At 36.9% G+C, this 22,666-nt stretch overlaps 1 protein-coding gene across 1 annotated transcript in view; it reads right to left on the bottom strand.

Annotated features, from left to right (window-relative positions):
• ASXL3 (ASXL transcriptional regulator 3) overlaps positions 1-22,666 on the bottom strand; it is a 126,234-nt gene that overhangs the window by 41,908 nt on the left and 61,660 nt on the right. Inside the window, exons 7-9 of the mRNA XM_050709124.1 lie at positions 15,442-15,563; positions 2,725-2,842; positions 1,671-1,790 (exon numbers count right to left, since the gene is read on the bottom strand). Coding sequence (XP_050565081.1) covers positions 1,671-1,790; positions 2,725-2,842; positions 15,442-15,563 — 360 coding nt within the window. The remainder of the gene's footprint in view (positions 1-1,670; positions 1,791-2,724; positions 2,843-15,441; positions 15,564-22,666) is intronic.

Below are 22,666 nucleotides of genomic sequence, written 5' to 3'. Positions count from 1 at the left end.
CAGATCAGAAACAGAATGTGGAAGATGAGAGAGAAACACAAGCTTACAGATTTGGAAAAGAGATTAACCTCCAATATAGAGAATTACCTATGAAAAGTGTGGGAGCACCATGTTTCTACATCAAAGTATGAAAATCAAAATAGGAAAAGGACAGAAATCACTGAAACCCTTAAACCTTACACAATGTCCCCTACTTTCCAAAGATCGTGTCCCCAAAGACTGGAGAATTTATCCTGAAATCCACAAAAAAATCTAATGTATTCACTCTATATTTGGCACCAAAGGCCATTTTGATGAAATATCTGGGGTTGGTGAAGAATGGATACATCAAATTATGTATCTCAGTCTTACATCTAGAGAAAAGTTACAGGAAATAATCTAAAATTGAACATATCTTTGTGCAGCGAAGTTGTAATACTGAAAGTGTATTTTCAGTTTTGAGTAATGCCATTTGATAAACATAGACAATAGGCTTCCATCTGAGATCGATAAATATTCTGCAGGAAGATAATATATGAAACCAAAATACAGTTTAATGGGAGGCTGTGATACAATAAGGTTGCATGAAACAGCTCACCAGGAACTGGCAATAGAGTATTTAACAAGCAACCTATGATATTTAGGAAGTAAAATATCTTCAAGCTATTTTACAGAATTATTATATATAAAAATAGAACTAGGTCAGGTCATTAATAAAGAAAAAGAATCTTATCACCACAAAAACAGACATGAAATATTTTTTAGGATTACCCAGCTACTATGAAAAGCTTGTTAGCTAATTTCCCCAATATGGTCACATAGCAAAAATATTTCTCTAAATGATTCAGCAGTCTGCTGAATGTAAAGGTCCTTTGTAAAGATAAAGAAACAGTTATGTAATTATTCTACTTTACTTTAGCTGAGACAAGAGTCTTAGTGAATACTACTGTTTCTGTTCCTTAGGGAACATTTCCAATTATGCTTCATGCAGAGCAGAAAAATCTGCCTATCACATGGAGCTATTGAGAATTTTCTCTCCGCATCTCTTCAGAGACAATTCTGCATTAATTACAGATCAACATCCATGGATCTTGCTAAAAACATGGAAAATAAGAACCAGAAACTACATCTACCACCTCAAGAGATGTAGCTTCAAAAATAATTAAGGATCCTGCTGAAGAAACAAATCCACCAAAGAATCAGAATCAATCGAAAATAATGTGCCAAATCTCTATACGAAATGGAAAAATGCAAGTGAAGAAAAGAGGGTTAACTTCTAATAGGATGGATATGTAAGAAAAGATGCTATTCTCTTTGGGATTAAATGTGTATTAGACTGCAAGCAAATCTAACAGGAAGAAAGAATATCTGCTACCCCACCCCTTGCCACCCACCCAAAAATCATAATGCAGCAATCAGAAGCTAACAGATAAATGACCTCTCTGTCTGCAGTTGCTTAGGTCTGTCAAATTTAAAAAGCAACTACAGAAAAGCATGCTGGGGGAAAAAAATGCCTATGGATTTTTTAGGTAGCCAGAAAGAAAGATATCTTCTTGAGAAAGGATCAACTTATGAGTTTGAGAAAGGGACAGATATAAACCAGCAAAATAAAACTTTTAAATAGAACACTGAGTTTACAAACATCTCAATATTAAAATAACAAATAAGATATTCATTTTACTCCTACTCACCTAAACCCGACTTTTTTAACCTCTTTAAGTGCTGGCTTGTTTGTTTTCCAGTTGGAGACTTTTGCCCATGTTTCATCTCTTTATCAGAACCATCTGCTTCACCATTTTTAGATTCAGATCCTTAGAAAAAAATAAAACACCCAAAACATGACACTGATACACTTGCATCACCAGCCCTCCCTTCCCCCTGCTCCCCCCTACACTGTAAACAAAGCAAAAATAAGATTAAAAAAAAATGACATCTACTTGCTGAAAGGCAACACACCTTTCTGGTCACAATACAATTTCTCATCATCTGAGGAAATGGAAGAAAAAGATCAATAAATCAATTAAGTACCAAAACCTAAAGTTTACTGAATACTACAGTCAATAAAAATGTTCACTGATCTAATAAAAATAATGTTTTCCTATAATGCACAAGAGATATCTTTAAAAATATTTTAACCCCAAGTTATAGGGCAGTAAAGCAATTTAAAGGCAAAAAAAGATCATTTTTCTGTGAAGTAACACTTACAGAAGAGAGATGCCTGGAAATACAATTGTCAATTTGTGTTAAACACAGACATAGAAATCTCTTAAAATGAAGAAACTTAACAGCCAGAACGAAAGGTCAAGGTTATGCTGTGGTGATAAGAATGGCATCAGAACAAGAAAAGCTAACAAAAGGATCCTAGTATTGCAATGCAGAATTGAGAGACAAATTCACATTCACAGAGAAGCTTGCCTTTTTTTCCCCCTCTCCTTTTTATGGCATTGAATACCAGCATGTGGTCCTCCATTAGAGTTCCAGAGCCAAACAAAATGTTACTTTGCATTCCTTTAAAGCTGCTATTATCAATTGCCATTTTACTGTGTGCCTTCAGTTCTTTATTAAAATTAAAGAAAAATCCCTGTCCTTGAGTCACAGATTTTATAAGGAAATAAAGATGTTAAACAAAGCCTCCAAGTGGAAACATCATTTTCAGCAGTCCCCAGTTCTGTACGCTACACATCTGACTCAGAGGAAGGCTCTGTGACTAGCACTGATCTTGCAAATAGTCCTTTAGCTATTTACCTGAAGGTGAATCCGACTGCTCATCAGACACCTTTAATGGTGTCAAAACAACACGAGGAACAGTCTTGTTTACCATCATTGAGACTCCATTTCTTCTTTTCTGCTGTTGTCTTAAAGCCTACAAAAATGATAACAAAACATAAAAATGTAACAAAAAACACTGCTCGTAAGTGAATTACATGAGACATTTCTCTACCATTACACTGAATCTCTTAAAATAAGCATAATTTACATAGCTACTGACTTGCCAGACTTCACACTCGTCCCCTTTATGTCATTTTCCTTTAAAACATAAAATCAGGCTTTTGGTTATAAGAGAAAGAAGATGCACCTTAGATCATTTTCCAATACAGTTTTGACAACAAAGAAGCACATAACTGTTTGCTCTACCTTAACAGCACAACATGATTACCCATGGAATGTGAAACTAAGACTTCCAAGTAAAAAAAACGTAAAATAAATGTTTCAAAACCAGAATAAAAATATATATGTCTGCACATCTCTCGCAGGTGCATCCTCTCCAGTATACTGCTCAGTCAATCAAGTTAACACAGAGTGTCATCAGTATGTACAGCATGTAAGGGCTACAGTATTGATGCACTCACTCAGCCGTGAGTAGTGCTGCACAAAATCACTGAACATGGCAGGAATCATTTATTTTTGTGAAGGGAATCAGTCCTAATCTTGGAAACCTTGCAGCACTTGGCTTCTGCCTGCTTGACTTTGGGCATTAACCTTCAGAACACGAACATGATGGTGTTCTGGCAAATCTCGGGAAAAATGATACAAGAATAAATCTCTACAAATGGGAGTGCTTTGTGTTTCATAAATGGATTGACTACAGGGTTGATAATGTAATACCAAATATTTAAAGGTTAGAAATAACAAATACCTGCCAGATTGTTTTACGTAGAAAATGATACCTCATTCAAAAGATCTTAAAATATACAAATACGAATGCTTGTCTATTAATACACTTGCAAGCATTAAAATTCTGGAATTAATCAGAATGGGCTGGGCTTAATCCCGATCTCTTCTATCCTCCCATTTTCCTCCAATCTTACTCTGCACTCTCTTTTTATAACTGCGATTTGTGTTATGATCTTGGGGGGGATTTATTAAAGTAATACTATATCAAAAAGGAACATATTTGAAACAAATTATCCCTGCAGTTTTATGAGCATGAATGACTTATGACTTAGAAGGTTAAAATCTGTATCTTCAATTAATCTGCAATATCTTTCCAAAATGTTCAGCTAAAAAAAAAGAAAAAAAAAAGATTTCTGAAAAAAAGAAATCAATATCACTCTATTCTTCTAAATAACACACTATACAACATAAAATACACCAAACCACATAAAAGCTGTTTCATTGATTAACCCCTTTTATAGTACACTTCTTAAAAGACACATAAGCACTGTGCAATAAAAAGCAAATTACAACACTTGAAATCAAACAAAGAGAAGAAGCTGGTCAGATCTGCACTGAACCAAAGACGCAAGCAGAAAGCAATAAAGAACAGCCTACACTTCAAACACTTCTGAGACAGAAAATTCACACTGGTATTGGGCAAGGACAGCCAGACTTACGGACACAAAATTCAAAAACATTAAAAATTCTCAAGTAGTAAATTCCCCCCAAAATTCTGAAAATGTACCCCAGTGCACAGTCCTGCCAAGCTGGGTGTCAAACCAGGTGACCCTTATTCAACAGTAATGCCACTTAGACTGTAACAAATAGTCCAATAAAAATTAAGTGAAAAGACAGCCAACTGGTGTGATAACAATATACCAGTATAACCACAACCCAGTCGTTGTATTGTTGCCCCATGGACAGATTTACATGATGAAGAACACAGAGAAAAACATCATCCTCAGCGTCAACCTCCCTAAACAAATGAGTAAGCGCCCAAACAATGCCCCATGTTATTCTCCAGCCTCCTCCTGGTCTTTCAAGACAACCTCCACCTCTACCAAGGACCACCACCTCATTGCCAGCATCTTAGGGAAGCACGATTTTAATGATTTATACCACCACTGTGACAAAAGTAGATCCCTTGCAAAGCCTCGCAGCCACTTATCCGTGCTTTAGACTCAATTGCCATGAAGGAGAGGGAGCAGGACGTGCCATACATCCATCGTGACAGGCAGGCCGCATTTGTACGCCCCAGGTGACGCACTCACTGCCGGACCCAGTGTTTGCCAAGTGAATCTCTCACTTACCTTCTCTCAAGTTGTGGGAAGGCCACATCTTGGCACTTCCAGGCAGCATGCTGTGCTCGCGTGGCTGTACAGAACCAGAACACCCATCCCACCATGTCTTGGGTGAGCCCCAAGAGCCACAAAGGCAAAATAGCCATCGGGGAGTAGGCGGTTGCCGCTACCGGAACCATTTACATTGCGGCATGGCCCACTCCTGTGCTAGGGGCTAAGCACCTCAACATGTGAGACTGACGCACAAACCTTAAAGATGATGTTTCCCTTTGATACACATTTGCTTTTTAGGGTTTCCTTTTTCCCCTAACATTCATTATTTCACTGTCTCCTCCATCTCCACAATGCAGGGCCCACAGTTAAGTTCAGTTCTGTACAGGATGACCCAAGCTGGCAGAAAAGACACATACACATGGACAGCTGAAAGTCATGTTGTAGAATGGAAAAAAAATGAAAACTATGTGAACATCAAAATCTAAGTCAAAGTTTTAACACAAAATACCAACAAATTAAGCTGTGCCTAGAGAACAGACTAATAATCATCCCGATGCCTATCTTTCCATTCGTCAAAGGAAAGATATGAGGCAGGAGAACAGAGTATTAAAGCATCAAGTAAATGATCTAACATTTGACATGTATGGTAAAGATATGGCGGAGATTTTGCTCAGTCATTCTGTTTAGTGGGAGAAATTATTCCTAACTAATCACAACTTTTTTTTTTTAATCTTTAGTTTGGATGTAAAGCTGCAGGGCCCAAATTTAATGCTAGACAAGTCTTTGCATGAAAACAAAACATTAGGAGCAACCCAGTATAGGGAGAAGATGCAGACTGAAGCCTAGTTTCTAGTAAAGCCAAACACCAGAAGGAGTTAAGTATAAACCAAGGACACTGTGTGCAGTCTCTGCTGAGGACGAATATATAACTGCTCTACACTTCGCCTGAGGGATATTAATTTTAAGATACAAGACTACTGTAGGATAAGGCAAGAATCTTGTATCCCAAGATTAATTCTACTTAGCTTGGAAGTCAATGGGATTACTCAGAGTGAAACACACACCAAATGCTTTGCTATATTGAGCCTTCAGTGTACCAAGCTAATTTAGTGCTTTCCTTGTTTCCACAATCAGATAAATCTCTAGTTTTAGCTCTTCTGGTGAAGGGAATAAACACAAAGTAGATGAGTAAAATTTGTAACTACCACTGAAGAAAATGAGAAATTTTATAACTTATTCCAAAGAAAAATGGTTCCAGATCTCATTGTAGAAACAGAAACAGTAACTAACACAAACTACACCAGTATCTTTTACTGACACAACATTTTGCAGCTCATCTATATTTAGAGATAAATGACCTCTTTGCTGAACTTCCCATGGATCTGCAAGAAAGAGCCAATAACTACCAAATGGTAAGGTGTCACTTTTACTATTGAAAAAGATAGAAACATATATAGCATGTATGATAATTTACATAATAAAATTTTTTCTTTAATGAGATGAAACTGTTTACTTTTCAAATTTATTCAACAACTTTGTGCTAAATGCTTCGGTTAAAAAAAAAAAAAAGCTGTGAGTTGTAAATTCCTAGAACAGATCACTGTTAAAGTAGTCTGTAAAACATTACTGCTGTCCTATCTGTATGGCACATAAATAAAACAAGAGAGAAAGAAAATGAAAGGTCACGTGGTATACAATTTAAACATTAAAATCACCACCAAAATATAGTACTTACATCCAGCCTTTCACAAGCAGATTTGCAAAGGACATCTGTGAATCTCTTGCACATAATGAGTATGGAGAATTCCCAATATTCCCATTCATAAAACAGAACCTGTGACCATCTGTTGAATAACACTGCCACGGTCATTATACAGGGCTTGGCATAATTAATTTGTTTAATACAATTATTTTATTGCCAAAAACCTATCGATCCACTTTCATCCAAAGAACTCAGCATAACATGGAGAAAAAAAAAGTTTTAAGAAAACACAAACTCTAAAGATACATGCCAAAAGAAAAACATCATGCAATTAACAGTGATATTCTAATTCCAAGACGGTTTTCATAAACAGGTCACAAGAGCAGGTCTCCTCATTTTTGGGAAGTTTATGCCCCCGCTGGAGTGTAGCAGTGTGTTGGAAGGCTCATGAATGTCATTATCTGTTCTTAAGAACAATCTTTTCATATGTAGTTGATTTTGACATAGGAAAGACTTCTTCACCCATGTGACAAAACGGTAGACTCTCTTCAATAATAAATAAATTAATAACTAAATAAATAAGTCTTTCTTGAACTAGGAATGAAAGAAAACAATATAGACTGAAAGGCAACTGGAGAGAGGGGAAAAATACACCCCCAAAAGAGCCCCAGAAGCAAAATGTCAGGCATTATGCTTTCATTTTACTGCTGCTTAGGATTTTTTTTTAAACTTTTCTTTCCCACGTCTTTTCAAATCATAATGAAAAAATGCAGCATACAGATAAACCATTAATGCAGAAAACTACTTTCATTTGAGCTTAAATGCATGACATGCTGAGAATGTTAAAAATTAAGTTATTAACAACAAAGATATGTAACACTTGGTTGCATTAAGCAACATAGTCCCGGATTTCTATTTGTTCCATAAATGTCAAGCCTACATTCTGAAACTCATATCGTGAAACATAACCTTTGAAATTTCACACATTATGGATCAGAAACATAAAGCTATGGAAGTCTTCCATTGTGCCATGTGAAAAACACAAGCTATGATACACTGAGAAAAGCCTATTGCACAAAATAAATAACAACTCTACATTATGGTCATGGATCCTGAATTGGCAAGGATGAAACAAATTTATAGTTTATCACTGATTCACTTAACACCACCATAAAATTCACTCTTTGTCCTCTCTTTCACCCTCATTTTGTTAGTAAAATTAAGACAGACTTTAATTCCCACGTCTCTCTTAAATTAAAATCTCAGTGGCAACCTGTTTCATAGGTACACAGAGCAGTTAAAATAAAACAGCAAGCGCCACAAATCGTGAAGAGTAAACACATTGATTCTATAACATTATTATTCTTGCGATGCCACCACTTCTTATAGTAAACATATATTAAAAGTAGTTATAACCATGCATATGTATGATTAAAACAATAATAAAGATCTCTCATGGAAGCTACTACAAAATACAAAGTGTCACTCCCAAAGCACGGAACAGATTAGTATACTTCCAGCCAGACTCATATACGAAACCCAGCCAGACTCATACACCAAACATAACAGCACTGGTGCTAAGTGTACACAACTGATCAGTTGAAGAGCAGTGGCAGAATAACTGGAAGTTTGGAGACCTAGGTTTTATTTTCAAATTCTTTTAATCACTTTTAGAATAAGCGTCTATGCTTGTCCAATACAATTCTCCTACCCTGTGACACTTTATGCTGTTTTGGAATAGAAATAATTTCTTGCCACATATTTGTTCTTTAGGTCTCAGTAGTGGTCAGAATCTATACACACAGCTATAGTACACATTAACAACTGAATGCTTTCCTGTGTATTAACCAACAGTGAAACAAAGTGCTTGGACATCTGTAGTGCAGAGAGAATGTGTGGATTTCTGTGCGTGTCCCTACACCTGCAAGCCAGTACCATCTTCTACAGGGGTACAATAACGCATTCACAGCTACCACTGCTGCAGATCACAATCAACTGCAAAACGTACTTTTTTTTTTTTTCTTTCCCAACCACAAAACCAAAAGAGAAGGACAAAAATGTGTGATGTGTTCAATGCCTGTTCTGACTTGCATGTAAATGGGAATGATGATGGCACATGCATTGATTGACTCAATGACACTTTTTTTTCCAAAGAGAAGAGTATACTTAAAAAAATAAATAAAATCATGCAGTATTAAACAACTAACAGCTATCAGCTGAAAAGTGCTTTATGGGGAAACCTGTTTCTTCGCATAACAAAGCACATATAGGGAAGGAAACAGTTTGCATAAAGCAGTTTAAAAACAAAATAAAGACAGCAACATCCATAGAAAATCTTGAAACAATCATCAATGTTTTCTTTTAGGTCAAATTTACAAATATACTCGTGCAAAATATAGTGGGGGGACTACAAGACCATCCTACCATTCTCCTGACAAAAACATCCTGTCACAGTACCTCTCAGGGAGACAGGGGCACCAATTTACATTGCACCAATGTAAGCAGTTAGAGTGTAATGTCTTTATGCCAGACGTACTGCTCCAGCCTGCATTCTACATGCCCTACACCCTGAGCATGCAGTCTGCTGGAGACCTACCGAACAGTTCCTGAAAAAGCATTGGTACATCACTGCTTGTCAGCATTTTGTAGGAGGCTTCCCAGAACCCTGAAGATTTGTGAGCCATTGCAAATCCTGTCTTTCCCTGAAAATGCCAACCATTTCTAGAATGCACTTCAAAATCAAGGCCAGACTCATTTTCTCCTGGGTCTAATTTGTTATGTTATAGAACATTCAAATCCAAAGTTGTTCTTTACATACGGCCCAGAAGAAGATATTCACTTAGAGACTCACTGCCAGTGTATGGAAAAATCATGCAACATCGTTAGAAAAGCTTGACTTCTGTGCAAAGTACCCAACAAAATGGGATTCTCATCTACAGTGATGGTATTTGTCATTAGGACAGCAGTTATGACCAATCCATCTTAAATAGTACCCTAGGTTTTTAAAGAAAAATGTTATCAAAAAAGTGCACTGCTTAGAACTTGGCCACTGCCATCAGTTTGGCTGACTGAGACTTGGGACAAGAAACAGCAGCTACATACCAGAACTAAGCATGAACTTTCAACATGTATTTGGGAAGGAGATTCCACTATGTAGGGGTGGTAAATGTAACCAAAATTAACTTTCATGGACATATTTTAGGTGAAGGGCTCTGTCCTACAGTGAAGTAGAGTGGGAAACAATGCTTCAACATGGTAGTGTTATAAAGTTGCTTTAAAATTCTCAGATATTTCTTAGAGTAATGTATTCTGAAAACCACATTTATTAAAACAGAAAACATGCAGGACAGCTGCAAAAAGCATGCTATGCAAACAACCCCAGAGGGAAAACAAACAAGCAGAATGCCCCAGCAACTGGGAGTTAATTATTAAAAAGTGGTACAAAAAGAATACAGGGATCATGTGGATTCCTGCCCCTTCCTTTCCGTCACAAGTAAGGGCTGAGGACCATGGGGATGACACAGAAGAAAGTCCCATAAACACTGTGTTGTGTCTTACCAAAGCACTGTGTTGAGCAGCTGGTACATGCTGCCTATGTATAGGGACCTTTAGAGGGACATACCGTGCAGCCTGCCTTCGGGCAATGCATGTACTCCCTGAAGAGCTCCTGCTGGAACTCTTGCTCTTCCAGCTTCTTTTCCCCATTATGCAGTCTCCCTGCCATAGTTTCTCTGTCCTCTTCCCTAGACTTGTCTTGGCAATCAGAAAATCAGTTTAGTTTATCATCTTCAAAATTCCATTTTCCTGAACGCATTTTGTAAATTCCACTGTCCCTTCCCATGTCTCTCTAGTAGTCAAAAAGCAACATGTTTTTCTTGTTTTCCATTTGTTGACAGGAAAATTTGTCAAGAATCGTCACTTATGTTGCCAGACATCTGATCAAATACTTCAGCTAGGGAGCCAGAATTCTCCAACTGTGTCCTTGGTAAATCCGTAGTATCTGAAATGAAACATAGAAAAATGGTTAACACAGACACTGAGACAGTGCAACAAACTCTCTATTACCAAGGAATTCAGTACAAGAAATCTCTGTCAGTTCACAGTGGAATTTCAAAGACTTTCAGGAAGACACCCGGTGCTCAAACTCTTTGTGATCAGGACATAAGCATAATGATCTCCTCTGTCAGCTTTATTTCTTCAAGGGAGGAGAAGGGAAAGGAGGGCAGGCGAATATATCAGGTTTGCATCACAACATATGAGTGAGTAGTTCCTCAAATGAGTCAAAGGACAGACACCACAGACAGACTCATACTGGATTACTTTCCAAGGACAGCAAAATGCTTCAGGATAACTTGTATCTGGCTGTATTCAAGGAGAGAAGTCCTAACAGAATGAGTGTGGAGGGAGCAAAACTGGTGAGTTTGCTCTTGTTCTTCTCTCAAAGCAAGGTAAGCGGTGTGCCTGAGGTGAAGAAAGGAAAGCAACTCCACACCAGCACCAAGGGAGTTCAGGATTCTACCATCAGTGCCAGCCTAGGCACTTGGACGCCTGTGTCCTTAAAAAAAAACAACAAACAAATGAATAAAAACCTGATAAACAAATCCTGTGAATTTGGGCAAATCGGGGCTAAATTACACTTTTGCCATTCTGCTCTGAAATTTAGTTTTCTGTTGCTTCAGAAAGATTGTAGATTGGTTTCTAATGATAATAATTATGGATGTGCTTGAAAATTCAGCCTGAAATGTTATTTGGAGCTATACAGGTCTCATGTACTATAATTCAGAAGCAATACATGAGCCAAACTGCAACATTCCCCATAGCTCTCTTACTGCTTGGGGCCTGACAGCATCCAATGTAAAAAAAAAAAAAAAAAAAAAAAAGGGCACACAGTTGCCACTATTGCTGTAAGAACAAATCATATGGATGGGTGCTTCCTTCTCGAAAAACTGCATCTACCCACTTTATGAATAAAATAGTGGCACATATTACGAACCCAGCCACCAAGCATGCAGACAAAGCCCAAAGTTAAGAAAAACAAAACAAAGCAGCAGCAGTAACATACCTTGTGTAGATTCCCTTATTTCCTGAGCTTCTCTCCTCCCAAACCCACTTGGCTGCTGTCTCTGGAGTTCTGTCTCTACAAAGAGATCTGGATGCCCAGCACAGTCTCAGACATGTCCTGGTCTGTATTCAGATTCTGAGTCTGAATGAAGTATCCTTCTCTTCTCCCAACAGAAAATTTATGGGTACCCTTCTTGGTGCTGATTCCAAAGTGCCAAAAGTGAGGCAGGATTTTCTTCCATGTCTGGGAGGTCTAATATCATCCCAGACATCGTTATATCGCATCTTCAAGTTCTTTATCCTCTCTTGGTACTGCCCCAGGAACCAACTGGTACACTGATGGACAAGGTGCTCTTATACTTGGCTATCAGAGTCCAACAGACACTAACACCACCTCAATGTCCTGGATATTCACATATGCTCAGTGTTACCTACGTGAGGCCAGTTTGCAGGTATGATCGTTTCTTCTGAGAAATGTTCCAAGAACATCTTGATAGATACAGACATATCTGTACAGAGCGAAGACTTCCAAAAAAAGTATCACCTCAAGTCAATGGAACAGAAACTGGACCACAGAGAGGAGCATGGTAGACACTATGCCATGACTTGATGTCCATACTTGAGTTAGCCTTGTCCAGAGCAAGAATAATTCACACAGTAGTGTGATCATGTACCACTGTTAGCAGATGCAGATGTAGTTCAGTACTTTCCTGGTAAGAGGTCCTGACATGAGTCTGCATGCCACAATTCTCAAGTGTGAAAATGAGGTAAGTCAGTGTAGAACTGATCAGTACTGATGGGAAATCAGTGCGTGACAGCATGCCATAAACCCCTCTTTCAATGGTACTAGATAAGCAGCAGCTGGGCACGCATACCCAAGCACTTCCAATAGCAAAAGGGAAACAAATCTTTAAAATCTGCCATCAGAAAGACAAGCATAAAAGGCAGCTCTACACCACAGACTCTTTTGTCTAAGCCCTCATGAATGGAAACTATTTTGTTGGACTTAACACTCATACTATTCAGGAACAAAACTGAAACTTCCTCAAAAACGAAAAAAAGCAACATGAAATACACTCAGTGGTGAAACATTCAATCTTTCTCCCAGCAAAATGACACGATGGAAGGCCATGAAGCTAGAAAGTTGCCAGACTAGAACAGCAGCCCAAGCTTTTAAGGTGAGGAAATATGGTCTGAACTGCGAAGCAGACCTTTTGAGAGTCCACTGGAACTGCAGACCTCCCTGGCCCTTGCAAAGTACCCCAGTTCCACTGCTACCTGAGAGAAGTCAAGACCAATAGAGAGGGCTCAGAAAATGCCCCGTCCTCCAAGCTACTAGCATAGCTTAAGAAATGCAGTGTTGTGACTAATTTGATTCATGAGAACATCTTGAAACATAGGCTGTTACAAGGAAACGTGAGATTGCTCTTTGCAGTCTAAACCCAGTAATACCTCTAGAATTCATTACAAATCAGATCATATGTAAATCCAACATAACACTTGAAAGAGAATGGCATATGACTAGAGTGGCTAATAACTAGATAAACAGAGAAAATCTGCTAATTCTAGTTCTGATCTTCAAGCAATACTTCACATTATCAGCTTGCCTCCCACTTTAATTTTAATGGACAACAAAACAAATACACACAAGATCAAGCTAATCAAAACTTACTGTTTTTAAAAAAGTTGAGTTGGAAACTGGTTGAAAGACTACCTTGTCAGTTTTCATTCTGTGAAGACTGTCAAGTAATAGAAAAAATACAATAGCTAGGGAAGACTGCTTTCTGACGTTGAGAAAGTATATATATATATATATATATATATGTTTATACAGTATAAACACTTCTTGCTGAGAGTATGCTGATGGCTCATCTTCTGTTACTTTAGCACAGAACTGGCAAGTTAGCAGCAGTTGGAGGAGCATTGAATCCAACTGTATGAAGTTTTTTGCGTATTCAAAAGGTAGTACAGACACTTCTTTGTACAAATTTTATGCGTTATGTGCATTCATAAAAGCAATAGAAAGATTGGAAAGTGAAAGAAAATCACTGCTGAAGTTTTTTTCTCCTCTGCTGCAATGTCAAATTAAATCATATCTGTAGCATGCATAGGGCAGTAGCCAACACCTGAAGCTTTAGAGAAAAATTAAAACAAAGGAAAAATCCTCCAGCACTCCACAATACAAATGTACATTTGTCTAATACTGTACATACAGAAAACATTTTACTGATAGCTGTAATAATCTCGTACTCTGAAGTACAAGATCTAATTACCATTAACTTAATTAAAACTGATTTCTTTCTATTGATTACTTAACTTTCCGACGCTGCTCTAACCCTACTGCCTTAGGGAATGTTTTCAAAGATTTCCATCAATGTTATGACTTTTTATATTAATTAAGCTATTTTGACTAGTTTGCCCTTTTAAAAATTATTCTCAGTGCTATACATCTGCTAAGTGAAAAATGACAGAGTTTAAACAGCTTACACAAGTTCAAACACTCATGGCTTTGCTTTTTTTCCTCCTTTCCCTTCCCCTGCTCCCTCCACACCTCCGAAAGTTTACATACTAGAAAAGATCTATACAGAAGTTTCCAAAAACTTGCGTGCCTTTCTCCAAACTACCCAAGCAGCTAGCGAGCTGCTTTGTGCACTGCCCAACCTTCCCGACCAAGCGGTTGTGAGACCCCAACCTAAGAATCCTCTCCAGTCCTCAAAACCCGTAAGTAAAAGATAACCTTATATGAATGATAAAGGTCTATTAATTTTAGTGGATTTAAACTCAAACCGCATGAAAAACTAAGCACAAATACTTAAGTGTTTCGAGAAGGAGATGTGGACAGGCTTTGCTTAATTTAAGCCTAAATCAACAACTCTGCAATAAACTTCCCCATGAAATACTATACTTCAGTTAAACATAACTAAGAGAGCAGTTACCAGAAAAATTAAAGCAACATCATCTCGTTAAACTAACATTTTAGAAGAGTTGTATTTCATTTTTTACTGTATTTACATGACTAAAACAATTTCTACATATTCACAACTGAGAGGAAATACTGTTGTTTTTTTTGAATAATAATTATTATTTTTTTAGTTTTTCGTTTGCCCTGCTGTAAGCTGAACTAATTTGGCATTGTTGGAAAATAAATTTCACAGTTACGATTTCTGTTAACAGCTGACTTTGAACACACAGTTAGTTTCGCCAAACTTTACTACATATCTTCCAACCTAAATCATCCAAATCACAGGTTATTCAAGAAACAAAAACAACCTCACTCTTACACACTGTAATGTCAGATACAGTACGCAAAACATTACTAAGCAGACCATAAAGAAAAACTGAAGAGCAAGTATACCCAGCTTCTTACCTATCTGCAGAACTTCTTTCAAAATGTTTGCTTTATTTTAAGCCTCACATAAAATTTCCAGTGTTAAGTGCTTACACACAAAAACCTGGGACATGATTAATACAAACAATTCTGCTTACTTGCAAAGCACTTACAAAAAACAAAAACAAACAAACAAACAAAAACATCAAAACCATAGTAAATGGCAGGACTGCACCATCGGTTAAAAAAAAAAAAAAAAAAAAAAGGAAAGAAAAAAGAAAAACCCAGCAATACATCACTAAACAAAGCCCTAAAAATCCCCTCAGAAACGTCCTGAAATTCTGCTGAAATCATGTTCGTATCAGACTGACACCCATGCCAGAGGAAAGCCAACTGATGACCAGGCAGTAGGAGCTTACCTGCTTAAGTGCTTTCTTCGTGTGCTGCTGGAAGGAAGATACTAGCTTGCTTTGCACTGGTGCATTTGTAAGGCTCGAATCACGATTGGAAGACATTTCTTCAGATGTCTGCTTTGGGCAAACTTTATAAAAAGAAAAAAAATAAAGGAATGCTGTTATGGGGCTTATCTTCTATGCATCTTGGAGAGCCCTAAGAAAGGGGGTGGGGGGTGGGGGGAAAAAGCATGTGCCTGGAAAACAAAAAAGCTCACTCCACAAAATTCAACTAATCTTGAGATCCAAATGAGCTGAGAATCCAGCCATATTCTAAATACACGCGTTGCTTCACAAATATTTGTACCTCACTGGCCCCTTTTTGTGGAGCTCTGGAGACTGTGCAGATTTTGCCTGTCAGGTCCTGAAACGTAACTGAGGGAGCTGAATAACAGTTTTCACACAGAAGCCAGGCAAAAATTGTCTTCTTCACCAAGCCATTTCTAACAGATTACTATGTGTCTAAACACGTATTTATACAGAAGACACTGATGACCCTGTATTGTGGATTTATGAGTATGCAACTTCATTCCAGATCATAATGGCGTCTTAGGAGCCAGACTAATCTATTTTGTAAGTACTTCTTGGTAAAAGTAAGAACACACACTTGCCTGTTTAACGGGTAGACTGGAATATCCTGCAAAGAGGAATTCTGGTCTCTCAGGTAATACACACTGCTATTTTTTCAGCCTTTTTAATAATACATGTTTTAATGAATAAATACTACTGCACTTGCTTTAAACAGCCTCTTGAATACATACTGTGTGAGACACAGGAAAAGTCTCCTGGTTAAAAATAAAAGGAAATATGATGATTTGTTTTTTTTTTTTTTTTTTTTTAAATCCAGCTTTATTAAACAGATATGAACATTGTGAAAATGCCTGGAGCATCCTGTTAATCTTGGTAGTCAGCAAGCTTGACTAAAAGAGCTGTGAAAACCTTTCCATTTTTAATGCCTGGCATTACTATTACTCTTACCAGTGTCTTAAGACAGCCCATCTAAAACAGAATGAGCACAGATCCAGAAACTGAGCAGCTTTCTTCTTCTTTCCTCCTCTGACTGGGTTCAAGTCTGGCTTCCCGTGCGCTGCCCCAAGCCAGTTTGCATGCTGACATGCTTGCTTTACAAAGTCCCAAAAATGCTTATATTTTCCCCGAGATCTGCCATACATGGCAAACCTACAATAACAGTTTGAGGACACTCAAAGAGGTTGCACAGACATGGGCCCAAAAGAATTTTAGCCCAATCTTTCTGTTTGTGTGTGGTTTTCTCCTCCCATCCTTCAATGGGGCAAGCAGACAAGTGAACTAGCATTTCGACTCCCTTGCCTCTAGCAGTGTTTCATAAAATAAATATTGTAATGGCTTTTTCTTTGGGTTTGTAAGAAAAGAGACAGAATTGAGACAATTTAGCTATCAATAAGTAATTGCCAGTGTAAGATGCATGGGATATTAAACATTTCTTTCCACACTGAAAGAAAAAAATAATTAATACTTACTTGACAAGCAGAATATATTCTATTTTATGGTTTTGGCATTATGTCAAGATAATTTCCACATTAGATTAAAAAATTTCATTAGCAGATAAGACAAATCCAATTTTGTCACAAGACTTCTAACTGATACTTTTCACTTTTTTCCCATGTACTCAAAGCATTTGTCAAGAATATACAAAGAAGATGCAATACAAAACAGCTTGTAAGCTTACAGTATCACCTGGTTAGGATCAATGTTTTCCACATGATAAGCAATGCTTGCTATCAAAAAAGGCAACTCAGAGGAGCAGTAAATTGTCAGCAGAAAACAAACAATAGCTATTTTATATAGTCTAAATCACTACAATAGCTCCTGAGATACAGAACACCTACATCAAAATAAAAACCTGACATTTCAAATTACCCAACTTCTGTTTTGATTCTTATTTTAAATATATTTTTTTATTTTTTTATTTTTACTGTTTTCTGGCAAAGACTAAGAGTCAAAGAACTGAATTAAAAATGGAAATAGTGTAAGCATACAAATCCCAAAGTTAAGGAGAACAGAATTGAACAAATTTAAAAATGGCAGAAGAAGGAAATCTATTATGTATATAAGTCCCCCTCCTAAGTGAGGATACAACATGAATTATCATGAAGAATGTATTTCTGTTCTCCAGGATGACTAGAACTCCTAGTTCCTTTTTGACTAAGTGGGAAATTCAGGTTCTCATGACTTTGATTCAGGACATTATCCAACAGTCTCCCCTATTTATTTTGGTGATAAAATTCATCACGGAGAGGTTTGATACCACTAACTGATGATGCTCAACACTACAACAGTTAATGTCAAACTCGTGACACAGCATGAGAATAAATATAAACATGGCTCTACATTAATTTTAGGCTTTAATTCATTTTTATTCTAACAATAAACTCTTTAAATGAAAATGAAATTGTGACAAGGTCTATTAGAGGCAATACTTTTGATTTCTATCATTACCTTACTTTTCACATAAAAAATAATATCAATGTATTGTTTCCTTTTGCTTCTGTTTCTTTAAAACTTTGACAGTGAAGATAAACCAAGGAACAGGGCTTTTTCTACTTAGTGAAGCAACTGGAACTAAAACCTGCTGAAACAATAAACCAGCTTGCCGTATCTGTGATCAATTCTGCAGGTACAGAAGGAGTACCTCAATGTATGCTGGTTCAGTTTAGTGCAAACCAAAACTACTTCCTTTAGATTTCTGAAAATAATTGGAGAACAAAGTATTTCTGTTTCCTGTCATCTATAATTAAAGAAATAGACGTATGAGGCTAAAATCCACTGCTTAATTTTTTTTAAATGACATTGTGATTAGAGAAAGTCAACTTCATTTATTAACAATAAATATTTCCTTTCTAAAATATACTTAGTACATTAAAAATAGTTTCCTTCACATATCCTATAGCTTAAAATATTAAGAAATTCTAAATACTGTTTTCCATGTTTATTTAAATTTCCATCTCCATTTAAAAGCAGCTTGATACAAATCTTGGGTTCAAACCTAACCACCCAGTTAATAAGACATGTCATTGCCTATTTTCCAAAAATAGAAGATATAAACACTAAACATCTAAATACATTATGTTAATTTATACTATTGCTTAATAGTTTATACAGTCTATTCTCTTGATTAGTAAAAAAAAATAATACTAAAGAAAATCAAGATATTAATTGTTTACAAAACAATATGAATTAAACTTTTCTTTAGGAATTTAAATACAAATATGAGATGCTGAATAAATTCATTCTTTAAAGCAAGTTGCGCTGCTTAGTGATTTCAATCAATCTATGCCAAAATCTCAGTATACTACAAAGGCTGCAACCACAGAAAATTGTATTTATTCGTTCATTCAAATGGATAAGGTCCAACTGCTTTTCTCTGCATGAGTCAGAAGTGAAAAAATGGAAAAACATGATAGAAAAATATATCGGTGTTTGAAGTAAAAATTGATGGTCCTAGTGAAAAAAACAAAGACTTAAGACTGCAGCTATGAAAACCAAAGAACGCAGTAAAAGAAAAACAAATTCAAGAAGAATCAGTGGTCTTTGTACATATGTACAACTTTGGAAAGCTGGAACTACTTTGTCCATAAGCACAGAAGATGCATGAATATTATCAGATCTATGTTACCTTGAAAAACTCTATCAGAAAAGAATGCTAAAAATAAACTAGATGTTGGGGAGGAAGAAAAGAACCTTGAAAGAACGCAACAGACTAAGCAAAAATATTTGGGTAGCAAATAAAGAGGATTCACCATTATTGCTACAGTAGAAAAAGAGAACAAGAGTAGTTTTAAGCCTACAGGAGGCATTTCCCTTTAATGGAGAATAATTAAGCTCCATTCAGCTTCTTCAAGGACCAGGACTGAGTGAAGAAATAAAGCACTATTAAGCCATAAACTGTTAGGTTACGAGCTGGAAGAGCAGCTGGGTCTCTGAAGATAAGACCTCCTCAGTGAGTGTTCAGGGAGTGTTAACATGAATGATAGAATTAGAATTACTTAACAAAAAGAGGATGTTAAAAATGTTTTTGAGAACCTCCAGTTAAAATAACCTCCTCTCTTCCATTTTTCCAAGACCAGTTTTTGTAATTACTGTGACAGGCTATGATTTGTAAAAATCAGCAATGTTACTTTTTAATTTCAAATTTCATAAAGTATCTCAGTAATTTTATATTACTTTCTACCTCCTCCCTACCCCCAATAAATATGATACCTACTTAAACCATATTAGAAGATATATTTCTTCAAATAAACAGTCTTTTGTAAGAATACAACTTAAAATCACTCTGTCTCACTGTCACTGAAAGTTATTAGGAATAATTATAAACAGATTTATGTAACTGGATGGACAGAAAAGTTCCTGGAGTGCTTTATGGGGCTTGTTTTCCCCAAATAAATAGCACAATTAATTCTGATTTCAGACAGACCATACTGATTTAAAATCAAACCAGTAAAATCAACACCAGTTCACTTCCTTCTTTGTTACAGAAATCACAGCAGATGAGAAGGATTGTTTACTAATGGCCACATTAAAAAACTCAAATTAATATTGCTACCATATGCTAAAGACTATAGTCTACCTCAAGCATAAAATGTATGTACACGCTCTGGAGATAGAAAACTTCACAGAGAACCCCCTTAGGAAAACGTACACACAAAAACTCTCTGAAATATCCAGAAAATTCAATATTTTCTTTGGGTGACACAGATCTATACTTGCATTGACATAAATGGTCACGCTTTGCCAACACAGACATATCAAGTAATTCACCTCCATCGCTCTTTGATCTCTAGAGCTTAACTTGCAAAATCTGAACAATTCAGAACGCGACTGTTGCCATCAGCTTTTGAAAATGAAAACCAGTTTGGGAGTTGGTTAATTGCACAAGTTCACCAATGCAAGCAAAACCAGATGCATATATCAAGGGCACTACTATGACTGTAATATTCTTTTCGAAAAGTAATACTTGCACTGTGAAATGATAAGTAACATTCAATCACATGTTTTGGAAATAGACATCAAATACCCTGTCAGGATGTGATTGCACTGAATCACATAATAATCTGAGGAGAATTTTGTGCCCAGACATTTAATAAATCTTTGAAAACTGTGAATCCTCGTTCCAAAGGAAGTCAACATTTTCCTCTGAAAATGTACTCTGTCATCACTAAGTCACCCGTTTCTAAGGCCTCATAAACTATAATGTACAGCAAAAACAAAACACCACCAAAAAAAAAGATGAGATGATCTCTCCCTCAAGCTCTATGTTATCGTCTCATTCTTATGACTTATTGCCACAGTGGCAATGAAACTTAGAGAAGTTAAACTTAATCCTGGGTACAGTACTTTTATTTTGTAGCTACTTGTGGGGGAAAAAACAAACAAACAAACAAAAAGCAAAAAAACAGAAAAAGTCTCTTTCAGATGTGTCATCCCGACCTCAGTATGTTTGGGCTGCTATTCCTTTGCCACTCTTCTGCTTAGAGAAAGCCTACCTGGCATCCAGATATTGCCATGTACAACTGACATACTCAGCAGAAGCAGTGGCATCGTTCTCAAGAAACAATATGCTAAGGATGACAGGTTCCCTCGACTGCCAGAAATTCCATTCTCGGAAAGAAACTGAATACATAAACGTGGGCTCAGCTTTCAAACAATGGTGAATGTTCATTCCTCCCAATAGGAGTTATCCTAGCAGCTTCCTAGTCCAAAAAGCACAAGGCATCCAAGATCACAGCAGCTACAAAGACAAAATTTCAGGATTCAGCAAGAATCTGATCCTCTATCATCCATCTACTACCTCTAAGAAAACTGCCTAAGAGATTAATTCTGCCAGTTCATTTTTAAATTGAAGAACTTCCAGTTTTCGGAAGTGCTGCAAACCACAGCGTCTCAAGAGGAAATTATATTGCTCAGCTCTGGGCAAACTTCAGGCCCTCTGTTTGGGTTGGGCCTGGGGAGGGAAGGCACGCTACCGCAGGGATTGCTACCTCCTCCACAGTTAGATCATTGTGCATTCCACTGGCTTGCATGAAGACAACTTTTAATCAACTGCTCTCCGTGGCTGATGGATTACCCCTGGCTTCAGAAACCCTGGGGACCAATGCTTTTTTGAGAACAGAACATCCTATTGATGGGCAAAAGGATATTATAGTCATCATTTTCCCAGGCAACAGTAATTGGGATTTTAATTCTTTTACTGACTGTGCCTTTACTTGCTGCCCCTGTGTTTGAGTGAAATGGAATTTACAAAAAGATACGAGAGACTATTATAGACCTTCTGTAGAAATCCCATTCCAAACAAAATCAACTGTAACATAAAGTGTTCGTTTAACATGTGCCTTGGGAGAAGGTGGGGAAAGAGATTTCTCCACTGCATCTGCAAAATCCTGAGGTGTGGCCTTTCTGGTTATCAGTTTAGCAGTACTGATGTGGACTAAGAGCTTTTGCCAAGTCATGTGTTTTTAACTGTGAGAAGTTTCTATATTATTATGCTAATAAAATTGTTCAGTAGCTTGCATTATACTGTGGCTGCTGTTTGAATGTCAGCTGGTACTTTTTAGTCAGAAAGATGAAGACTGTCATCTAAAAGCCCACAAAAGGACAGGGGCAATTGCTGAAGTTCATGACAGGGTCTAATCCTCAGTTTCCAGCTAACTAACTTTAAAGAGGCACTTTTAGATCCTTGCTAAACAACTTCTTTTGACATCTGATCATTCTGTTGGAACTGGGGCTTCTGGACTCTATCCCACTGGAAACAAGAGCAAATTAAAAATGCAATCAGACAATTAAGAATACAACATGAAAACAATATCCATTGTTGTATGTATCATACATATTAAGGCTGAAAGGAATTGCTATATCTATTGACCTTTTCTGAAACATGAGTCCAAGTATTTCATACAGCATTTCTTATACTGGATCCCTTTTTTTTTTTTTTTTTTTTTTTAATGCCACAGAATACTTTTCTGGAAGGAAAAAAATCCCAGTTTTAGTATGCATAGTTAAACTGATAGGCATCTGGTTAGGTTTGTTCTGCTAGACCAAATATTTTCTATAGAAATAACTTTTCTTAAATATTTACCAAATGATCAAGTCATCTCCTCATCTCTGATAAACTAACTAGACTGGCTCTTTTAAATTTCCCAGAGCAATGGGGTATTTG

This window comes from Cygnus atratus, chromosome 2, assembly GCF_013377495.2.
Source record: "Cygnus atratus isolate AKBS03 ecotype Queensland, Australia chromosome 2, CAtr_DNAZoo_HiC_assembly, whole genome shotgun sequence".
Taxonomy (NCBI): Eukaryota; Metazoa; Chordata; class Aves; order Anseriformes; family Anatidae; genus Cygnus; species Cygnus atratus.
The sequence above is the reverse complement of the archived record's forward strand: the minus strand, read 5'-3'. Positions and strand labels throughout refer to the sequence as shown.